The sequence below is a fragment of the Chrysemys picta genome, chromosome 4 (assembly GCF_011386835.1).
Source record: "Chrysemys picta bellii isolate R12L10 chromosome 4, ASM1138683v2, whole genome shotgun sequence".
Classification (NCBI taxonomy): domain Eukaryota; kingdom Metazoa; phylum Chordata; order Testudines; family Emydidae; genus Chrysemys; species Chrysemys picta.
In genome coordinates, this window is record NC_088794.1 from 85,974,128 (window position 1) to 85,998,619 (window position 24,492).

The window sequence follows — 24,492 nt, forward strand, 5'->3', positions numbered from 1 at the left end:
AGCACTGCTTTCCAATCTTAAAAATGCCAAGTGTCTCTTGCAGTGGACGAATCAAGTGATTTAAGTGACATTGCCAAGGTATCTCTGTTTGTTAGATTTTATAATGGTGACATTTTCAAGGAAGAATTTTTGTGCTTAATACCATTAGAAACCTACACCACAGGAGTGATTGGTTTTGCAAAGGCAAAAGGCTTTTTTGAAAAAAAAGGTTTAGATCTGCAGAAAGTAGACTTGCTTGTTACAGACAGAAGTCCCTCCATCACAGGGAAAGAGAAGGGCATTGCTTCACATTTGGCAGTGATACACTCTTCATTAAATACACTTCACTGCATCATTCACTAGGACACTGTGTGGTAAGTTGTCTGGGTACTTGGAAAAAACAATGGGTATTATGATGAGATTAGTAAACAACATACGCTCAACTTCTAGCTTGCAACATTGTCTTTTTAAAGCTTTCTTTCAAGACGTTTCAGCCAAATACAGTGACATGTTGCAGCACAATGATGTTCACTGGTTAATTAGGGTGAGTATGTTAGAAGGGTTTTGTGTGCTTCAAAGAGAAATAATAGAATTTCTTTCAAACCATAAGACCAACAATATTCATGATGTCTCCTCTATGTCACAGGTAGCTTTTCTGTGCGATATTACTGGTCACTTGAATCCCCTCAACATGCAGCTCCAAGGCAGTGCAAGCAGTGTGGAGAATTTGTTTGAAAAAATGTGTGCCTTTCAGAAGAATCTTGAAATTTTTCAGACAGACTTAATAGGATAAATGTTGTACTTTCCCACATTGTGTGTTGTTGCTACAGATGAAACCTTGAGGACAACGATGCAAGAATTCCTAAACAATCTCATCAAAAATTTTAAAATGCAATTTAAGAATATTAAAATTCCAAAGGATTTTCTTTTATTTATTTGTAATCTGTTTGTTGTCTATGCTGATGGATCTTGCCCTTCTGAAGCAAAGAACATTCTTGATTCAATTTATGAAGGTGCCTTTCAATTAGAAATTGTAAGGCTCCAGAGTTCAGATGTCTTGAAGGCAAAATTCAGAGAAATGGGACTTTGTGGTTTGTGGACTCGATATGCTCCCAGTTTCAGAATAACCAGAATCTAACCATCTATCTTTTAAAAATGTTTGGATCAACGTACCTCTGCAAATCTAGGTTTTCTACCATGAGCATTATAAAAACCCAACACCCCAATCGCCTGATAGATGACCATCTTCACCAGTGCATGCGCCTTGCCGTGACCTCCTACAAACCACTCTTCACAGACCTTGCCAGAGATCATTGATGTCACCTCTACCATTAGAGATTGCCACAAACGGGTAATAATATTGATTTATAAACTTTGTTAAAAGATAGAAACACTAATATTTATGTTACAATCAAGGTCTTTGTTTATTGGCAGTTGAAGTTTTGTTTTGTTTTTGTCAGCCTTCTGTGCAAACAGCCTGCCTCTTGTTAAAATTCACAAATCGGCCTGCGGGTAGATCTAATTGAGTATCACTGAGTAGACACTTACTATAGCAACAGGAAGGGTTCTGCCATCGCTGTGGGTAATCCACCTCTCTGAGGGGCAGTAGTCTAGGTCAATAGAAGAATTCTTCCAACATCCCAGTGTTGTCTACACCGGAGTTAGGTCAGATTAACTACATCTCTCGGGTGTGGATTTTTCACACCTCTAAGAGATGTAGCTATGCCAGTGTAACTTTTCAATGTAGACCAGCCCCCATGTTCACACATCATCAGCACTCCTGCCATTGTGCTTGAGCCCTGACCTGGAAATATCACCTCAAACAGGGAATTGAGTTTCCATGGTTTATTAAGTCTTTGGCTTCTCTTCTGAGATTACTAAAAGGGATGCCAGTTAATGCCATTTGTGATGTGCCTCAGTCCAGTTTGTAGTGGATACAACAATTTAGTGGCAACAACTGCTAACCCAGGCTAGATTTAGACCAGCCACTAAGAGGTGAAAAACTCTGTATCCGCTGTGCTATCCAACTCTCTCTCCTCTTTCCTCTTGCCTCTCCTCAAATGATTTAGCTTAGTTTTAATTTCAGTTCAGAAAGAAAGAGTTATATAGTTGACTCAACAGTTCTGGATGAAACTTTTACTGTAAATGCAAAAAGAACAGGAGTACTTGCGGCACCTTAGAGACTAACAAATTTATTAGAGCATAAGCTTTCGTGGGCTACTGCCCACTTCTTCGGATGTAAATGGATTTTTTCAGGTCATAGTTCATCTGGCATTTGAAAATTGTGTTTACATGTTAATAGCAATGTGAAAGGTTGGCGTAGCAACTTCATTTGTTTCTTCCATCCTTTACATAATCTAGAAAAGGATTGCTATAATTAAGGGAAAAGAACAAGGCAGGAGGAGATGTTGGGAATGGAGTTAAAATATATGTACTACAGTAAATCTAATGTTGGTCTGGCATTAAAATTTTCTGGTTGGGCAGCACAATTGTTTAATTGGGAATCTTAATGGCAGTGGCTAAAACCTCTACTTCTGAGTCATGGGCACCTGTATTTTATTCTGTCAGGTATCAGCAATGATACTTGTCAGGATTGATAGTTCCATTTACAGCACATCTGTGTTTCTGATCATATGGTTGACACCTTCTAACTTCAGTTTATACCACAAAGTTAAAACATTAACTGGAGTGAAAGATAGGATTTTTTTCTATCGGTGTGTTAGGACCTTACTTTCTCTATGAACCAAATCCAGACAATCACAAAATATTAAGTAATATTTATCCTCAAAGAAGAAAAAGAAAAAGAAGAAGAAGAAGAAGAAGAAGATAGTGAATTCATCATGCAAAGTTTTGGTGCAAAATTGGTAATATAAAGAAAAAATAATCTCAACAAAAACAAGTTTAAGATGACTTGTTAAAACATCACTTATTCCAGAAACTAGAGTCTGTGTCCTTGTGCTCTAGAGATGTCTCAGAGAATCAAATTAATGTCTTGCATGTACTGCTAATTGATTGTGTGGAAATTTTTTTAAGTTCACTTTTTCTTTATTCTTCTGTCTTTTTACCCATCTTCCCCCATTGTAGCAAATTAGACGGCCGGATGAAAGCAAAGGAGTTGCTAGTAGAGTTGGATCCCTCAAAGTAAATATGTTTCTAACATTTATTTTGCAAGTTTTCTTCTATAGCCTTCACTTTTCCTTTTGGAGGGGATGTGAGGGAGGGAGGGGTCTTTTCCATTTCTCACCATCCCATTGTTTTAATTTCAGTATTTTTATCACTGTGGGTTCACGTTTTGTTTGTTTCTGTGCTACACATAGAAGAACAAGCTGAAGGCAGGCTGCCAAGTAGTTAGCTTTGAATGTCACCCCAACTAGGAGATAACAGCCTCCGTAAGCTGTCTATAATTTGGGGTCATGATTACAGGGCTTCTCCGATTGATGTCATTCAGTGCGTGTTAAGTGCCTCTTATGTATGAAAAAGACTTACTCATTTTCAGAGTATAGTTTCCCCCTGTAAAGAGTAATTAAATTGTTGTTTTAGTGCTCTCACTGTTTGAAATTAATTCCAGAAAAGATCATTGTTATGAGAATTGATTAATTTATTTAGTATTTATATGCTTGAAAATCAGAAAGGTGTGCGAGAGAGAGAGAGAGAGATCCATTCATCTGTGCCTAATACGAATGGAGCCACCATTTAGCTAATAGTATTAGGCCATTTCTCTGCCTTCGTTGTAAATATAAAGAGCATCTAAATCAGTGCCCACTCTTGTACAATGTGTCACATTAAAATTTCTTTAATCGTACATTCTTGCTAATGCTATTGTATTTAAAAGACATATCTAAATAATCCAAATTTACCAAAATGCTGAAGGCACATAATATAGGCTACCCTGTTTAAGATTCAGCCCCAACAATAGCTTTTTAAAAATAATTTTAATATTTCACTTTTTTCCACTTTATTTCCTTTTCAGCACTTTATGAAGCACTATTTTTTTTCCTTCTGCACTCTACTCACCTCTCCGGCCTTTTTTGGTTTTTGCTTTTTATTTTATTTTTATATGTCTGTGTGTTGCCTGTGTTCCAGGAGAAGCCATCCTCTCTGTTTTCTAACACTGCTATACAGCTGCTCATTGTGAAAATGTTATTTCACTGAGCATAAAGAGAGGGAAGGAAAGGTTTAATTATTTATCTGTTTCCGGTAATGACAACATTTAAATTGATTTCAGTATAGAAAAAGAAACCAGTTTCTATTTGTTAATGCCAGTGATACCTAAAGGCATCTGTAGCATTCCTCATTATCAATCTCTGTGAGGTTTTAGTGTTTCTTCTTTAGTTTTGGGAAGAGGTTACAGTTACAGTGCAAATGAGGGAAACACTACATTAATGATGCACTGTTGTTTCAGCTGTAGACAATGCAACGCAATATGAATTCACAGAAGGAAAAAAATGAGAGCAACACTGTTTCCACTGTGTTGTGGGACTTGTATATGTATATAACAACCTCTGATTTCTGCTTTTGAGTAGAACCCTGCATTATAACTGTATATGCTTAATGCATATACTTATGTGTAACATAAGTGTATGTATAATTTGAGTAAAAGAAAGCCTTTTAGGGTTGGGACTCAATTTTTTTTTAATGAGTGTTGCTCAAATGTCAATTTAAAAAAAAAACGGGGGCTCAATTTTCAAATGTAAACACCTAATTTACAGTTCCCAGTTCTGTATCTGATTGCTCAAATTGGAGCTTAGCTACCTAAAATGCTAATTTAGGCACAAGAGTCTAATATGAACATCTAAATATAGAATTGGACACTGTACCTGAGATCCCCAAGTTTGAAAATTCACCCCAAAGAAGTTTTCTGTGATTAGACAATTTTCAACAGACTACCTTGCCAAAAATAAAACATGTAAACAATCTTCCTGATAGCAAATATCTTTAGAATGATGTGTCCATGTACTTGTATTTATCTTTCCCATACTGAAAAAAGAGCATTGTTAATCAAGAAAAATAGCTGGTTTCCAACTTCAGAGTTTACTGAGCATGTATATTTCTGTTGTGCAAAGAACTTTGACGTCTTGAAATGTTTTGCCAAAGGCAGTGAAAAATGTGTTATGCTATGATCTTATTTAAAAAAAAAAAAGATAAAAAGAAAGAAAGAAAAAAGAAAAAAAGTGAAAAGAGAACAGGTTGCTTTTTCAATTCATTTTCTGATGTTTACATGTAGCTCCATCGAAAGCTGGAGGAGCTCAGAGATCACCTAGAAGGCAATGTCAAAGGATGCTCTCTCCGAGTAAATGTACGATTTCACTCGGTGATTTATTTATTTTTAAATTTCCGCTGGTTGGTAACACCAAATCTGATTGGTTTTGTCCTCTCATCTCCATCTTTTTCCTTTCTCTCTCTTTCTCCCTACGTGTTTCTTTCTTTTCTAGCTGGGGTTTCATTGTAATGTATGAGAGAATTCTAACGTACCTATTGGGTTTGTTTAAAAAAAACCCTAGTGCCTTTTTAATTAATTTTGACCATATTCTGGCGGGTTTTAATGGCAGAAAATGGTTAAACAACTACAAAAACTCCCTTTCCAAAATCAAAATTGTATTTGTAGGTCATTCCTGAACATTGTAGTTAAATTAAATCCAGTAAGTATCCCCTGTTTGAAGGGCAGCCTATATCTAATAAAAGCTGTAGTTGAACTGAAAACTATGAGCTGGTTTGAGGTAATCCAGATGCATTGGCTCAGATATAGTTCTGTCCTTGAGATTCTTGGGCCCACATTTGATCTAAAGAAAAAAAATAGAAATTTTAATGTTGAATGCACAGCTAATCAAATTTCACAGCTTCTTTTGAGTTAGTAGAACCCTTTTAATAAACAAACATTCAGCACCTTCTGAGATTTTTATCATATTTGTGTTCTAATTAAAAAAAATTCATGCAGAATGCAAAAAATCATATGAAATAAGGATTAGTGTCCAGCATATAATTCATGACACCTCTATAAGAGTGTTCAGTGTTCATAGAGCCAAAGAAATCTACAACAAAGTATCCAGTAGAGCATTACAGATAGTACCTCATTCCTAAAAGAGAAGTCGCCTTGACATTTTCAGACCTACTTCTTGACTTGATGATAGAATTTGAAAGGCAAATTGCACCATGCAATATTGTATGAAAATAAGGAAAGAACATGAGCATGATAGGCATAGCAAATTATGTCTTTGTTTATGCAAAAAGATCAGTTGCATGAGTCTTCTTCGCAAAACATCATATGTAGATCCTTGTCCTGGTTTGTCTCTCCCATACACTGAGGCAGCTGGCTTTACAGTTATCACCATTTCGATTCAAAATCCAATATGGTGCTATGAAAGGGAAGGGAGAGCTTCAGACTGATCATTTTACCTATTACTTTTGGTGTATCTGAACATTTCAATTTTCAGCTAAATATCAGACATAAAGATAATCCCTGCTCATTGTCAAGTCCCTGAACTCATAATCTCGTGCCAGTGAGATGGAAGAATATTGAGCTGCTGGTTGGCAGCAGCTTTCTGTAAAATCAGTTTGATGAGCACTTTGGATCTCATGTCATTTCACTGGCATACATTTCTAAGCAGCCAGTCTAATTGTGCACATGCGATTTTTTTTTTAATTTGGTAAAACATTGAACTTCTTAGGTCTTATAAGGGCAGAGGATGTGTCTTTTATTTTAGGATTCTCAATCCCAAATCCACAGTATTAGTGGGTGAACATATAGCTAGCAAAAGTGCATATTGAAAATTAATACTACCAAAAGTTGTACTTGACTATACATCTGCCCACAAAATGTCACACAAGGACAAGTGCAAAGTGAAAATATGTGTCTGCAGTAACCTTAGATATCTCAAGAATTGATTGAGTAGACAACTCAAGATTGGGAGACTGATTAATATTAAGTTACCCTCTTCTTCCATGCCATATTACCTGTCACATCATGACCTGTACCATTTGAAGGGCAATTATTTTAGATGAGTAGGTAGGGCGGAGTCTGATCCCAGATATGTACTGTAGATGCCACAGATGCCCCTAAATTTCCTCTGATGACTGAGATCATTGGCAAGAAAGATATTAAATAGGCAAAATCTGCAGCCAGTTTCCCCACCTTAATTAAATATGCTGATGAGTGTCATAATAATGGATGCTTTGCATGAGGCAACTTTCTGAGGGAGAAGAGAACCGTGTCAGTGCTTAGACCAAATAGTGGCATAAACCTTCAGTAAATGCTGTGCATCTGAAAACAAAATTGTGAGGGAATAGTTTATAAGTGCACTTTCAAATTAATTTTCGTATTTTCCACACTGTTTTTGGAAAGGGATTTAAATAAAAGTTGCTCACATGACTATGATGCAGCAAATGTATTGATTGGTATGGGACAGGGAATAGGTAGTAACTGTTAGCATTAATTTCTCACTAACAGGCCTTGCTATTGCACAGTTCTGTACTCTATTAAGGTGGAACCTTTGATTAATAATGATTTTCAAATACATGTCTTTCACATTGATCGATCCACTGGAAATCTGTAGTAAATTTTGCCAGATTCTGTGGAATTTTTTCCTCCAGATTCTGCTGAAATTGTTGGGAAATCTGCCAGATATTTTTAAAGCATATCAACTCAAAACATATATGCAAATACTAGCAAATTAAACACATTTGTATATTTATTGGTTAGTTTTAATTTAAAAATGACGTTTTATATAGTCAGTCATATCTTTTCTTTAAAAAATAAAAAAGTTATCCTGAACTGAGATCTTTCTTTTCCCCCTTGAGATCATCGATCAGATATCTTCCTATTTCTCTTCATCTGGAGATATTCCGGTTACCTTCAGATCTTCTCTCTTCTCTTTAAATAAAATTAAATATTTCATAGAACAGTTAGTAATTTCCAACTTTGAAATTTTCAGCCTTATTTTTGTTCTTTCAGATGAATCCAGCTACACTGGATAAAAGCACATTGGCTGCTCAAATGATCGACAGTGAAATAGTTAACAACCGTGTTATTTTAAAGCTCAAAATTAATTTTCAGAATTGATAACCTGAGGTGGCTCAGACAATTCATGCAGACTCAGACAGAGCACTGCATCAATTTGTATTTAGGTTTTCTTTGTAACACAGGCTAGAATTTTATTTTAATTTGTTGAAATTCCTCAGAAAAATACTGACAACATTTAAATTCTGTAAGGAGATACTAAATCTGAAAATACATGGAAATTCTGCATACACAATTTCCTGAAACAATGTGTCCATCAGCCTCTGTGTGCAGGTTAGACAAACATGGATTTCATATCAAAGATTCCCTTTTTTAGGATCAAGGTAGGAGTTGCCTAAATGCAGCATGGAGGCCAAATATCGCCATGGATGCTCTATAATGAAGCCTGGACTGCTGTCAAAATCTTTCCTACAGAATGCTAGCCCATGAGGGGTTGGGGCCCAACATGCAGTGTTTCATCTTGATCTGAGTAAGCTGCCTTCTTTGATTATGATGAAGGATTACATTTATGGGTCATTCAGTCCCTTTTGACTGTGTCTTATTAATAAAGACTAGAGCAGATGCAATGTGTATATTATGCATCAGGCTCATGGCAAGTTACTAATGCAGCCGTTGAGTCATGTTCTTAACTGCTGTAAGTGGGCACAGCTTAAAGTCTGAAACTGCCAGTTTTCAGCAACTGAGGGTTTAGCCCCTTATTTGAGTGTCTGTGATATAACAAAGCTCAATTCTTAGTACATCCTGGGTAGCTTCACCTCAAGTAATGTGCAGGGACTGTTTGGTGTCATGTGAAATGAGGAGAGTTTCTCCCTTTAACGGGAAGGAGATGCATAAAGGTCCATCATTCAAATTTACAGATGACACCAAATTAGGAGGGGATTGAAAGCACTATTGATTTTAGAGAGAAATTACTGAATGATCAAGAGAGTTTAAAGAAAAAATGGAGAAATGGGTTGAAATATCATTTAGATAATGCAGAGTAATGCCCTAAGGGAATACTAGTACAAGTCATAAGTTCAAAATGGGATGTGGTTAGTCAGAGAGCAGTGATGCAGAAAGGATCCAGAAGTTTATCAATGTGCAGCAAATTAAACATGAGCTCACAGTGTGATCCTGTTCCAAAAAAAAGCAGAAGTTATACTGGAATGTGTATATGGAGGATCATGTGAGAGCCATGGTAAGGCCACTCTTGGAGCACTATGTACAATTTAGAGCTCATCATTGTAAGAAAATGACAGAGGGAATCTAAACATGGTTGAATAAAATGATGAAAAAATTGTGCATAAAATGAGATTAAGGGAAGTTAACATATACATTTTAGAACAGGGAATATTACTGGCTGCCTGTAAATATTTTCAAAGTTATAACACAATAATAAAGGAATGCTTTAATATGATTAAATGTCAGGAGGAATAAGAGCCTGAAGCTAAGGCATAAATTTAAATTATATATTGATGAAAAAATATCTGAGTGAAGACAATTAAGCCATAGGATAATTTGACAAGGGAGGCCACCTCACAAGAGATGTTTAAGAAGAGACTAAATAAAGCACACACTGGTTTAGTATAGAGATAACCTATAATCCTTTTAGAAACAATCTTGCTTTGTATCCTATTTTTACTTGTTTCTTGACTAATTCTTTAGCAAAAAGAGGATGTAGGAAAAGAATGTTTTGCTTCTTCAGGGTGCATCTTCTGCTGTTTGTATTCATCTAAAGTCATTATTTTTTTTGGTGACATAATCATTTTCCAAAACAACCTGCTGCTCCATGTTGTCATAAAGAATTATTACATCAGGTGGAGGTAATAAGTGTCAGACGGCAGACATGCACACTTAAAATATTCCTTAGCCATACAGATTTTCTTAGTAATAGAATGCAGGGCCGGCTCTAGCTTTTTTGCCGCCCCAAGCAGCAAAAAAAAGCGCCGCCCCCGAGCCCCCCCGCCGAGCGCCGCCCCCCCCCAGCCGAGAGTCGCGCCGCCCCCCCCCCCGCCGAGCGCCACTGGAAACCCCCCCCGCGCCGCCCCCCCCGCCGAGCGCCGCGCACTGGAGCCAGCCCCCCCTGCGCCAAGCACTGCCGGACCCCCAGCGCCGAGCCCCGCGCCGCCGGAGCCCACCCCCACCCCCTGCCGAACGCCGCCGGAACCCCCCTCCAGCGCCGCCCCCCCGCCGAGTGCCACGCGCCGGAGCCCGCCCCCCGTGCCGAGCGCCGCCGGAACACCCCCCCCAGAGCGCCGCCCCCCGCCGAGTGCCACCGCGCCGCCGGAGCACCCCCCGCCCGCGGAATGCCGCGCTGCGCTGCGCTCCCCCCGCCGCCCCTTACCAGGTGCCGCCCCAAGCATGTGCTTGGGTGCCTGGTGCCTGGAGCCGGCCCTGATAGAATGTAGGAAGAGCAAGGGAAATACATGATATGCAAAATGCTAGAGAGGAGCAAAATTGTTTTTGGATAGAATTTTTAAATATTTCTAGTGATGCATGAGCAGCTTTGTAGAATTCTGTAATCAAGGCATAAGGGAACATGACTAAGCATGAACGGTGGAATTTTTCTGGAATTAGATATTTTATAATTTTGATGAAGAAAAAAGTAGATGGAATCATGAGATCTACATGGCTAACATTGAAGAAAGCCAACATGTTACTTACACATTAGAGTTGTATTCCCAGTTCATTCCATCAAGCTACCTAAGTCAGCAAGTGCTCTATGAGAACAAGTAGCATACACAGAAGCTCTCATCTTTAATGTATCTGGTCTGATTTTTAACAGATGCTAAACACTTACTGATTCTACTGAAATCAATTGACGTTTTGGATGCTCTGCTCTTCTGAAAAGCAGGCCACTCATTTATCCAGGTTTTCATAAAAGTCAAAACAGGATATTTTTAACTCACTTGTAGAAGCCACCTTCTCTTCTTTCTTTGATTTTTTTTATTTATTTGACTGTTTTGGATCTTTACATCCAGTTCTTGGCATAACTTGACGCGAAAACTACATTGCAACACTTCTTGAAATTCAAATTAACTGATGACCAAAGACGTGGTGTGTAAAGAAGAACAGAATGTAGCCCTTGGAATTCTTATGCTGTTTGTGAAAAATGAAATACTTACCATCTGGGAAGGGGGGTTGAGATTCAAATTACTGGGAAAACCACGTTTCCTATGAATAAACTGAGACTCTTTCTGCATTTTATTTTTACTGAGATAGCTTTTGCGAATGGTAATGATCTCCCATTCTTTGGAGGAGTAGATGGTATCAAAAAACTGGCACTGTGCACCTAATCAAATGACATCAGTAGGCTATACAGTAAAGGAGAGAGTCTCTAATATGTTCCACACTGTGAGCTTTGCAGAGCTAGAATAAAACCTATAGGATTAAATGAGAGATATTTGGAAAACCTCATTCCAGAATATCCTAATGAGGGTATTCTTATCACATTACCACCTCTCTGGGGGAGGAAAGATTGAATCCTTACTTCAAATTCACTGTTAGTTTATAACCATTATTTTACAATATTTTCAAAGAAGCTTCCACCTTAAATGACTAAATTATGGGATATCCTTACACAGAAGTCTCTGGTCTCAGAAACTAAATGAACCTCCTGCTAATGTCTCAGTGCTGGAACCACTTATACAGAAACCTTCTGAGACCCTTACTGGGCCACCATTTCCTTTTTAACAATGTTTTCTTTTCCCCGCTGCACAACCAGGCTCGGCTCCCTTCGTGCTCATCCACCTATAGTGTTTCTGAGGTATACTTTGCACGCGTTTTATCACGCAGTCAACATGCTCACCCATCACCCTTGTTTGAGGTTTTTTTTTATTTTGCCTTGTACTGTACAAATGAGAAAACACTTTGGGGATAGATTCTGCATGCTCACTCTGCAACCATGTCTAGTATGGTTTCAGTATCACCATGTCAGTCTGGGACCATCATGGTGTAAAGTGCAACCAAGCAACTATTACTTACGTATGATCTAAGTTTATATAAAGAAAACTTCTTTAATTACCCATTAATTTATAATGAGACTGTTCACATGATGGACACAGAAATGCCCAGACTGCAAGACACTTTTGTCAGCCTTTCTAACCATTTTATCTTGTGCTCAGTAGTATAGCTGAAACTTCAGTAATTGAAAGGCTATTCAGAAATGGCTGTTGCACTCTGATTAATAATTGCCTCTTTACATATGAATTACTTTATGGATTTCTAAAGTTCATTGCTACTAATGGAGGCTAAAATGTACAGTTACACTACATTGCAGTCTTTATCTTTTCCTGAGATTTTCACAAGCAGGTATCACAACCACTGACTGTTTCATTAAACATATCTCTTTCCTTGCTCCTTATACAGTTAATTTTTCTGTTTTCTATCAGTTAAACAAGTTTTCCCCAACAAGAAATGTCCAGTCATGAGTTGGGTTCCTCTAATGAAACACATTTTTTTTAAATGTTTATGTTTATCTTTACATTAAAAGAGCCCTGCTTATTTCTCCAAAGACTGGCTGAGGTCATCTTATCCCCAAAACACAATTTATTTTTAATTACTTTTCACATCTGCTTCAAGGTAAAGCTTCTATATGTTAAAGGGATCATATCAATTTAGTAGAACCTGAAAAGGAAAATACTTTAAATTGAAGTTACAGTCAGAAAAGTGATGATATAAAATTGGCTCCTTTTACTTCACACTCTTTTTGGGGTGGCAGTGAGGTAAAGTGTACACAACGGAAGCTGACAAATTCTTACCATAAATTAAGGAAGTTAATGAATACCAGGGAGATAGACTCGATCTTGTACACCATATTGAGTTAATCTAGAGCCAAAGCAGTCATCATTATATATTTTACAAAGAGCCTTTGAGAATTCCTAAGAAGAGAATTAGCTCTATCTCATGTTGTAAAGCCATAATTAGTAGAAGCACAGGCCCCAATACTTCTGTGAGCGCCACATGAGTGGACCATTGTGCCCACATAAAGCTCATTACAGTACAAAAGCCTTAGTCACTAGCTTAATCCACTGGTACATCATCCTAGGATTAAACCAGACTCTATAATATACCGATAAATGAATGCTGTGGTTCAGTATGTACTGACATCACGTTTATCAGCTCAACCATACATAGAAAGTGAGATCTTTAACCCCCAAAACAAAGCCCTCTACCATTTGAACTAAAAGAGAATAGTTACTTTTGACCATTTTTATTTCATTAGCACCTCGAGGCCTCAACCAGGTTGTAACACTGTAGCTCAAAGCACTGTACACACATATGGTAAATAACAGTCCTTGCCCCAAACTGCTTACAATCTAGTTTTCTCGTAATCAGTAATTTGTCAATCTAGAAGGGATTATTGGGTTGACCATGTTAATAGTCACTCACCATGGTAGCTGTCAGGTCTGAAGTATTGGCACCTAATTTCCCTTCATATATGCTCAGAAACTGAGCCACAAGACCCGGAGACAACTCCCAACACTTAAAATCTTGTGAAATACACACGCACACAGAGAGAGAAAAGAGGGAGGAAGGGAGGGAAAATTAGAGAACATAGAAATCAAGGGAGGATATAAAACTGCAAAACCCAAAGGTATCATCTTAGGCAAATGGCACCAACCTTCTCAAAAGATGTTCTGTTACACTGTGCTCATGAGGTGGAAAATGATCTTATAGAAAGCTCTTAAGGCAGAAGAAGGTGATTTACCAGTCTTCGTATATGATTCAGGAATTGTTGCCTGTATCCACCAGGAGATAGTTGCTTCAAAGGCAGTAAGATCTTTGTTGTTACAAGCACATGCTATCTATATTAGGTATTTTATGGCCTCTTTGTTATAGTCTCTTCATGCTCACGTCCTTTAATATACTTATTCTCACAATACCCTTGGGGGTTAAGGAAATACTATTATACTCCTGGAGAACTAAGGCACAGAGAAACTGTGGTTTTCCCAAGATAACACAGGAAGTGTGTGATGGAACAGGGAAATGAACCTCCATCTCACATGTCCCAGGCTAACAAACTAACTTCTGGACAAGCCATCCCTCCTTTTGTATGATGAAAATCTGATTTGTTAAATAAAATTTTATAGCCAAATAGACACCCAACTAATGCCACTTTACTTCCTAAGGGTGAGAAAGGTTGGGGCAGAATGAGCAGGAATAATAATTTGAGTTAAGGAGAAGCATATGTGAGTGTAAAATCAGAATGTAGTTTGTAGGTCCACTCAAAGAAAACACTGCACAAATGGTTTCTTGATATCCAAGGCATTCAGTTTACTGTTCCTTCTTGCAGAGGTAAAGTTACTCTCTATTCAGCAGGATAACAATGAAGTAGTAGCATAGTTTTTGCTCTATCAATTGTCTCATTTCTAAATTCAACTTATATCTGGAAACAGGTGTTTTGATTAGAAGAAGAAAATTTGCCATTGCTTTCATTAAATATCATGGTGCGATACGAGACTCTCCCAGAGGATACCCAGTGACTCCCAACTTAGCCACATGGATCCTTTACTGAATCCATTAATAGAAAGATCAGTTTATACTAATGTAAACTTAAAGGTGAGATCATGATCAAGGACACTATAACATTAAAATATGGCGGAAGTGGCAATGTTAGTGGACTGAAGCAAGATACCTACTAATTGATCAGAGTAACCCAAATCTCATTGGTCCAGCCTTTCAAGTTACAGACCACCAGTTTGATCTTGTCCATGTCTTGGCAACAGAATGAATTTTACATACATTACAAGATCTTTGATGAGAAATAACAGAGGGAGGGACAACTGATTTTCCCACAGATGGGAGAAGCAGGGCCTGCAAGGCCAATACCAGGCCATTAGGAATATGCCCCATCTACTTTGATTTTCTTGACCACCCAAGCTAAGACAGGAAAAGGTCTGAAGCTGAATTCGAATACATATACTTATCTCCCAATATCTGGAGCAGAGGGAAGCCAACTTTTTGTTACAAATAAGTCAATATACAGAATCCGCCACTCCAGGAGACTCACGGAAATACAGTATTGTTCAGTTCCCGCTCTGCTGAAAAAAAACCTCTTATGACTCAGCCAGGTGTCCTGAATGTTAAGTTTTCCCTGTATACAGGAGACTGAGACTGTTAGGCTTTGCTTCTCCACCCAGTAGAAGATACAAAGAGCTGTCTGAAACGCCTTTCTCCCCAAAGATTACGTTGAAGGTGTTTGTTCCTTTGTCTCCTAAAATGAACTATACTGCTTCCTAAGAGGGGCCAGGATAGGTCTGTCCCTCTTGGTGGTTCAGGGCGAGCCAGTCCCTCACAGCTGGAGAAGACGGGCACTGGTGTATAGAGGATTAGTTGCATTTACCTATTCCTACCACTCTGAGGTGTGTCAGTTAAGGGTCTCGCAGGAGGGAGGGAGAGAGAAAAAAAGACAAGTGAGGAACATCGCTTGCAAATCTCAGAGTCTGTGGCCTTTCCCAAGTGAAGACAGCTCAACAAGCTGCTTCTGCCAGATGCAGGTGGAAAACTGAACATGTGACACAGTTCCTCAGTGCCAAAAACTATTCACCAGTGACTTGCCTCTGAGTGTCTATAAGCATGGCCAACCTAAGAATTTGTTGCATACTGATGGATAGAACAGTTCTTCAGAATGTCTATTTACTCTTAGCCATTTCTAGGTTTTTAGAGTCTGTTAGTCTCTAGACATTATAGGGCAATGGTACACATACACATTAGCTAGTGGGACTTTTCTTTTCTCTAGTTCCTTGAAAAAAGAGATTTCCTTCTTTTAGGAGAAGTGGAGTTTTAATGCTCTAAGACTATATTATGACAAACTATGTAAATGTATGTTTTATTTGTTGCTGTTAAAGTTTTTCCCCATTGGTGAAAATCCTCAAGCTTCATGCCTTTAACTCTTATTAATGTTAACTGGGCTTTTTTGTTGGTTAGGTATGAAAGATGGAAATATATTAGCTAACAATGGTGCTGACTCAGCAGTTATCCAGTATAACTGTGCCTGTCATTGACTCATTAGACAGTCATTACAAAATGTAACAAGCAACATTTTATTTTTTAAAATAGTAATAATTATTCACTTCAAGAATTAGACCAGGTTCGCTGCACTTACATGTTTAAAAGTACTTGGCCTTTAGTTTTGTGCCTTAAAAATACTGTAACCAAAGTATAAAACTAAGCCTGCTAAATTAATAAAACAACACTTAGTTTTTCAATGGCCCCATTATTTTATCTTTCTTTGTATCTCAGCCATTTTACTATCACTGTCATTCTCTCTTGCTCTTGCTCTCGCTTCTGCATGTGCTATGTGTGCTGAAAGTAATGAAGGAAATCTTTCAATATGTTTGTTGAAAGTGTAGCAGCAATCAAATATTCATCATAATGTCATCCCCCAGTTTCCAAAAACAGTGGAGCATGAAAAACTAGTTACAAAGAGGGAGGCACTAAAGTGTGCACACTTGTTCTTACGTGTCCTCTGTATTGTTAGGTATGTCCCATAGATGAGAGACAAGATTATCTGTGTTATGGGAAATCTGCAGTAAGGGTATGTATAGCTCTTCCTCTCCACAAGACAAGGCTAGTTATGGAATATATATTGATTGTGAAACTGATTAATTAGATTTGGTTGTCTACTTACCCTTTATAGTAAAATACTATAGGTTATCCTTATTTGACAAAACAAGAACAAAGGGGCTATTTGATGGAATTAAGAGCTACTAAGATTAGCAGAATGAAAAAGAACTATTTTATAGAATATGCAATCAATCTATGGAATTCCTGTGTCACAATGTCATTGAGTCAAATACAGTGTGGGGCTTTTTAAAAGGGCTGGATAAAGTTATAGCCCTTAATTACATTTAAAATTATATGTGCCAAGTTGTGAATAATTGAATCTCATGTTTTAGAACTAAGCTGGGGTAGGAGTGAATGTTTCTCCTACAAATATGGCATTGTACAGCTGGCTAGACACATTATGTTTTTTTCCTTTTCCTCTGAAGTATCAGATATTGGCCTGTTTCTAAAGCAGGATATTGAAATTGATGAACCAGTGTTCTGCTGCCATAAAGTAACATGTTCCTGTGACTGAAAACTTGGGAAGTTGTATCCAGACATGGTAAACAGACTCTGCTAATCTTGCTCTATGAGTGAACAAATGAAATATCTATAGAGCAGGAGATATATTTTTGATCTTTGAACACCATCATTTTATCATAAATGTTTTTAATTTATGGTGGGAGACGGGCATTGATTCTGTCATTAATACAGTGATTGTGCTAGTCTCTGCATGTCAGTAGAGACTACACAGTTAGCACATTTGCTTCTGAATGGAGTGAGCACATCCTCTTCCCAGAGGAGAAATGCCTGAAGACAAAAGATTGACAGGGTAATAAGGAACTGCTCATATAACTATGGGGCAAATTATCAAAAGGGTGACCTCAGGTTTTGCAGGCACAGTCTGTGGTTGCAAAATTTGTACCCACATTCTTCACCTTTTGTGATTCTACTTGCATCTCTGATTACAGGCTCCAGTGGTCCCCACAAAAAAAGGAGGCTGGGCCTCTGCCCTGTGAAAATTTACCCCTACATTCCCCTAGAGCAATATATTCGATGGTATTTGCTGTTTCTCCTGGGCAAAATGGCTTTCAAGTGAATTTTTAACACCAATGAAGGGTGCCAGATTAACAGCCCTGGATACTACTACGACATTAATGTCCTTTGTTTATCAACAGAAGATACAGCATGAGCAGTATAGTGCAAGTTTCTTGTATCTTGTCCGTACATGTCAATATGCTTTGGGTATGACCTAAAGAAACCATATCTAGAAATTAAGGGTGAGTTCATCATCATAGCTCATTTAGTCCTTGCCCTCTCTGGGATACTGCCAACAAGGGGGCAAATTAATGTCAGTGGTGGTTCCTTTTGATATTATAATTATGTAGAATTTTTCAATGAGTGTTTGCCAGATATTAGAAGCAATGCATATGGATAATTGTTAGAGCAATTAATGGGTGACTGCAGGAGTTGAGGCCTCATCCAGTTATTAGTTGTCAGGAAATGTATGATCTATGAAATCATTAGCTTTTGAAATCATGAAAATATTTTTAAATGTAAAGGCAAAGACTAAATTAATAGCTATTAAAAAAAATAAAATCTAAAAGTTGAATTGCATGTTACCGTAGATACGTTTTTAGTGCTCTTTTTGAAGACCAGTAAACTATCTAATGGGAAAATAGGACTTCATTCCCAGTATTCCACTGGGTCTGTAATGTAAAATGTGCATGGTCTTTTGCTTTCATGTGTAATGAGGAAATTATATGTTTATATCTTGGGTGGGATTTTATCAAAGAATGGCAATTTTTGCACTTTGTTGCGGACTGTCTTGATTAATGCATTGTTTTTAAACAATGTAACATGCCAACTTGTCATGGTGATTGGCACATAATAAATCTTTAAGCAAACAGAAATTACTTTGACTGTGATGAAAGGAAAAGTGCAAACAAAAAATTAGTCACATGTAAAAGGGCAGTAATTTGTTTTAGTGGTTTTTCTTTATACATTTATTTGCTTTTAACTTTTCAGTCTTTATAGCCAGCGGAGCATTCCGGGTGCCCACATGAGCTCTTCTCTGGCAGAAAGCTGGTAGTGTAGCCACCTCCTTTGCCAACTGCCATGTTGGCAATGGAGGAGGGAAGGAGTGTTTCAGTGGCATGGCAGAGCAGTGCTACACCTGATCCTCCGTTGCTGTAAGAGCACTGAGGGACCATACACCAGTCCAATGCTCTTCAGAAGCTCTATCATATGCCTGCACTAAGTGGCCCAGGATCAATGAGACAAAAGCTCCTTTGAAGTTCCTCTTCTCTGCTGCACCCAAGCAGAGCTCAGTTGGGGTGGAGAATCTAGTCTTAAATGTCTAACAACCTGCACATAGGCAGCACATGAGTCTTCTGTTTGGAGGAGGCTTACACGCAAGCACCAGAAGCTCCCTAGAAATGCGGGGGCCACTGGTGCAGGAACCATAGCCCCTCCCCACGTTTCACCTCTTTCTCCCGAGGTCTCGTTCGCACTCTGCCTCTTCTTGTCTCCACTCCGCCCCCTCCCTCGAGCCTCCCACCCACTCCTCTCTGCTTCTTCTCCCCCGGTGGAGAGGAGTGAGCAGCCAGCGAGGGGGTCTAGGTGGAAGAGTCAGAGTGAGGGCAGAGCCTTGGCGGGAGGGGGGAAGAGGCCAAGCAGGGGTGGGGCCTTGGGGTGGAACACAGGCAGAGTCACAATCCAGGCACCAGTAGCCCCACACCTACTTCTAGGGAGCTTGGCTTCCAGCGCTGTAAAAGCGGCAGGCTGGCACACCTCCAAATGGAGATAACAGATGCCACATCTATGGCATTTGCCCTCCTGCATGGCCAACCTTTTTTGGGGATGCTTAGCCTCCCCAAACCTCTTATACGTGCCACCCATGATCCTGAATCTTGGCAAGGGATTAGATTAGATGACCCTTGCGGTCCCTTCTAACCCTGTGATTCTGTGAACATGACTAGAGCTTGTAGATGCACATCCTTGCCTCTAAGATACTCCCCTTGTCAGGATACTGACATCCCTGGATTTTCCTGCTGGGAATCTAAGTACCACTTAAACTGGCTTTCCACCCTTCACAGCCTCCTGCCTCATTCTCTAGTCCTCACAGATCCTAGCTTGGGGCTCATCTCCACTTTAGGGTTCCCCATAGGAGATAAGCCTACTCCGTAGTGCTGAATCCTGGCCAGAGCCAGTCCCAAACCAGCAGACCTGCCTCCAGGACCTTCCAAAGGATAGGGTACTTCCCTTAGTTCCTCTCTTCTAGATCTCCCCTTATCTGAGTTCCCTCAGCTTCTTAGTCAGCCTAGCTCCACCTCTTCTAGCCAAGAGGCAATTAGTTAATCTCCCAGGTGTAGAGCATAACTAATCAGGTTCCTTCTGTTGCCTTACAGGTGATGGGGATTAAGCACCATCACAGAACTACTAATCCATCATTGGACATGTTACATTAAATCAGCATTGCCCGCCCAGAGTGCCCTGTGAATACTTACTCTTTGTAAAAATGCTCTTCAAAGCTTGAAAATAACATTTATTTTCTCAAAGCTAGTGCTTCTTTCATTTGGCTGAATATTGCTTTTTTTCCCCTTTGTTTTTGAGCGCAGTATAATGTAATGTACATGCTAATTTTGTCCTTTGACAGCATCTTCAACTTGCAAAAGGGCAAATAAGAATGACACCTGTTTTTACACACCTGTGGCCTCAGTGACTCAGCAATGAGGGGTGTGAGTTCAAAAGGAGACTACATGTTATGCATGAAATTATGTGAATGCTCACTGTTCTTGTTTCATTGGTTTGTTTTTTAAATACCTTTTGATAGAATAGAGTATTTTTAAGTAAAATTAGAATTCATAGGAATTTCTCTTTCAGTTTCAAACAGTAGGTCAAGTTTGGGTCTCAACTACTTGGCAGTTTCCCTTTATAGTGATTTACATTTTTATCATTATATTTTCCTTGATTTTTTTTTCTTTGGTTGGTTCATGTTTTATTTTGCTGTTGAAATCACCTGTTTTATTTTGAAAGCTTAAGAGAAAAAGTAAATCAAAGTTGCAACCTGTAGGCAAGTTTGTGTTTCTCTTCATGGCGTGCTAAAATGCAAAAGTTTGTGTCACACCTAGGATCCAGTCAGCGTACCCATGAGAATGTATAGACTAGAACAGTGACTAGAACAGCTTAACACTATCACCTTCACTTCCATGTTAGGATCAATAGTCTCACAGAAAATTCTACATGTGGAATTCACTTCAGCATACCCAAATAGAGAGCCTTTCTTGATATAAGAACTAGCTATATTGCAAAATAGGGTATTGACTTTATCTCATGCATGGATATTTATCTAAATTCTCCTATGTTAAATTGAAAGAGAAAATGATTGTGTTATTGCTGACATTACAGATTTTGTGCAATCTATTTGGTATGGACCATAAAATTCATTTTAAAAAACACCTGCATTTATGTTTGTACTAGTATATCTTTTCAACTTCATATGATCCCTTCAGTGTGCCCACTGCTTAAGCCCTAATTCGACCCATTGGCATATCCCACATTCAAGACAGAAAGAAAATATGGGCCTAATTCTACTGCTGCTCTGCTCAGAGAGCTACTGTGACTTCTGTCTAAGGAAGCAGTACTAGCTAGATACAACCAATTAAAACAAATCTCTCTGGACTAGACTGTTTTCCTGGGTGGATGCTCCAGAAAGTTAGGAAAATTCCCAAAAATGAAAACACCAGTTTTTTTTCCGATTACCCCATCTTACAAATGCCTTGTTCATTTTGCCTCTGACTTGAGTAATAAATTCTATCCCGGCATAAAATGTCTATGATAATTCATATGGATCAATTTTAGATTTAGGGAGATAGTAAAAACTGGGTTTATAAAGGAAGTCTCTCTTCATAATCTAGATTTTTGTTGAAGTCATATCTATTCAAAGTAATATACTTATAATTTTTGTCATAATGCCCCAGCTCTGTATTTATCAAACAGAGCTGAAATAAAAAATCAGAATATTCAATAAGAAAGCACCAATACTAAAAAATTAAATGATATAATGACAAATATATATCATATCATACCATAACACCTAATATTGATATTCCACATTATCAAAAAATAATTTAACCGAGGAAGAATTCTCCACTGTACTCAACTTGGCACTCTCAAGTTCTCTGTTCTTTTCAAATCATTAAACTAAAATTGTCCATCTGTACATTTCTCCCTCTTTTCTCCTTCCTTGGAGCAGGAAGACATTTCATCCTTAACTGTGGTTGAGACTAGTGTCTTTTAGCAATCCCCATAGAGAACAATACTGCACTGACTTTGCCTGAGAGGTGGACTAGCAGATCTAAAATAACTTTTTTGTCTTTTCTTTTGATTCAGTGGATATGGTTTAGACTCAGGTGTGATTTAGCTTCACATTTCCTAGTCGTAGAATCATAGGACTGGAAGGGACCTCGAGAGGTCATCTAGTCCAATCCCCTGCACTCATGGCAGGACTAAGTATTATCTAGACCATTCCTGACAGGTGTTTGTCTAACCTGCTCTTAAAAATCTCCAGTGATGAAGATTCCACAACTAGTCTCATAGTTTCTCCCTTTGCTCATAATTGCATCCAGTTAAATTATATATTTTCATAGGATTTCCCTATTCTTTACCCTACCTTGCACCATGCAGGGCAGAACAATCCTGGTCAAGCACGTATACTGGGTTTCTATTCTAGCCAGCCATTAACTTCTCTTTATTGAGCACCTTGCTACTGTCCAGCATACAGCAGTTACCAGTGATTTTGTTTGGGCTGCTCTACTTATATGTTCTGTTTGAAAAGCATGGCTCCAGCTTCATCACAGTTGTTCAGGAACAATGGTTTATGCAGCTGTAATGAAGGTTCAGTTCCCTGCAGCAATCTAACTAGTTAGATTTAGGTTTGCAGCTGCAATAATTAGCCATGAGCTCTCAGAGCCTGGCAAAGCAAAGGGATTCCCCCTGAGAATGAGAGGAGAAGGAAATCATAACAACCTTGGCACTTCAAGCATACAGTTGTTGCTCGATCTGTGACCAGTATTCTTAAGCCCCTGTGTCTGTACCTATAGCTCTGGATGTCTTCACCAGACATTGGACACCTGTTCTGGGGATTAGGAAGGAGGAAAAGTGAGGGGCCAGACACCAAAACCAAAATTAATCCAGGAAAAAGATATATTAAATTGCAAATCCTGTCAGCCTCTAGAGCAGCATCCTTGAGAAGTTGGCTCCATCTCTGAAATACAAATAATTAAACCAAATTAAAACTGACTTTAATTGTATTGCTGTAAGATTTCTTGGCATAATCATCCAATTTAAAATGACATCAAATGTGACCTAATTTACTCATGTCTGTAGCAGATAGAAACTGTTTCTAATAAATCATATTGTCAGCTTCAATATTGTACAACTTTTTCCATGTCAGTAATTTATAGTTCAAATATTAGTCTGTCCTTATCAGTGGTTACACTAACTTCCTATTTTGCAGTTTAAAAAAGTAAACTTTTTTCTAATATGGAAAAAAGATTTTTCCCCAAGCCTCTCTGTCTGCATATCTGTGATTTCATGAAAAATGCATGTAAAGAAAGAAAAAAGGAATGTGCTTAATCCTAGCATGTTAACTCCTGTCTTCCATATCTCTTTTTCTGTAATCAATTCTAGGAATCATTGTTGCCTGAAACCCAGCCAAATCTATATTCTGTTTTCAATTTAGTCTATCAGTCAGCCCATTGATTTCTACAGTGCAGTTTATGGTTGCCATCACCTTTAACTTTAGCTACAGGTCTGCACACCTGTTGGCTCAAGTTGTAGCAATCTATGCTGGGCCTTGTGATTTTTGCAGGCTGCACCGCCATATTCAAGATGGTCATGGAGGAATCTGATCAATGTTATGCAAAGCCTTCAGGCTTCCAGTTCCTGGCAAATTGCCTATGGTGTTTCGTTTTGGCAGATTTCTAATGCAAATTCTGTTACCTGCAATTGTTATTAATGATTGCTTTTAGAAAGCTATTGTAATTTACACTTGACAATATAGTTCTTAGAGAAGCATTTGCTCCATTTCAGCCTCTGTTCATCCTGTACCTGTTATAAACTCTCTGAAATAAACCAGTTATTCAGCCATGATGATCCTGATTTCACTTTAAGCATTCCCCCCAAGGTAATACGGTCTTTGTTGCGCTCTCCATGAATAATTGCCTCTTCATAAAGCAAAATTCACTATACTTTATACTGGGCACAAAGCAGATTCACGTAATGTATTTTTACTTTCTCTACAATTCTTGATGATTCATGTACTTTACTCTGTTTAATCTATTTACCCCTTGTGAAAGGAGTTTTATTCATCCTTATATTTAACAGTGTACATGTACTGTGTGTTTGTCTCTTAAGAGTACTACATATATCAATCATTGTAATGACCACTATAGTTAAAATTAAGTTGGGATTTTCATATCCTATTTTTACTCACTCATAACTTTCTCAAATGTTTTTCTTTTTAGCCTGAAATTTCCCACACTTAGACCTCCCAGCCCAAATGAAAATATTGTTGAGAAAGTCTGAGCAAAATCCATTCATCCATTAAGTTATAGAAGGTTGAAAAATGTGCTTTTTCGCATTGCAAATATTTTTGTTAGTGCTTTTTTTTGATGACTTATTAATCAGAACAGGTGAATGTTTAAAAACTTTTTTTATGTCCTGTTCTCACTAAAGACTGATCTCCAGGCTACTTTTTTTTTTTTAAATAGTGAAGTTATAAGTGATTGGAAACTGAGTTTTATGCATAGGTTGTAGGAAATTTCCTATCACTAAGATTCTGTTGTAATTAATGTCTATGTAGAAATATTCCTCTGGGGAAAAATATGATGGGCATATATATGCATCATAAGTGCAATGCAGTGATAATATAATTCATTAAGAATTCAGTACAGAAAAACTTCAACACA

The 24,492-nt window shown here is 38.2% G+C and overlaps 1 protein-coding gene across 49 annotated transcripts in view; it reads left to right on the forward strand.

The window, feature by feature from the left end:
* GPHN (gephyrin) overlaps positions 1–24,492 on the forward strand; it is a 534,893-nt gene that overhangs the window by 399,337 nt on the left and 111,064 nt on the right. For 13 of the 49 annotated variants that reach the window (XM_065592866.1, XM_042849321.2, XM_065592865.1 and 10 more), the window contains one exon: positions 3,064–3,120. The exons of 24 other annotated variants lie outside the window; for them this stretch is intronic. In XM_065592866.1, coding sequence (XP_065448938.1) covers positions 3,064–3,120 — 57 coding nt within the window. Of the gene's footprint in view, positions 1–3,063; positions 3,121–5,203; positions 5,276–11,696; positions 11,739–16,454; positions 16,512–24,492 lie in introns of all 49 variants that reach the window. 12 more of the 49 variants (XM_065592862.1, XM_065592859.1, XM_042849316.2 and 9 more) reach the window with 3 other exon arrangements.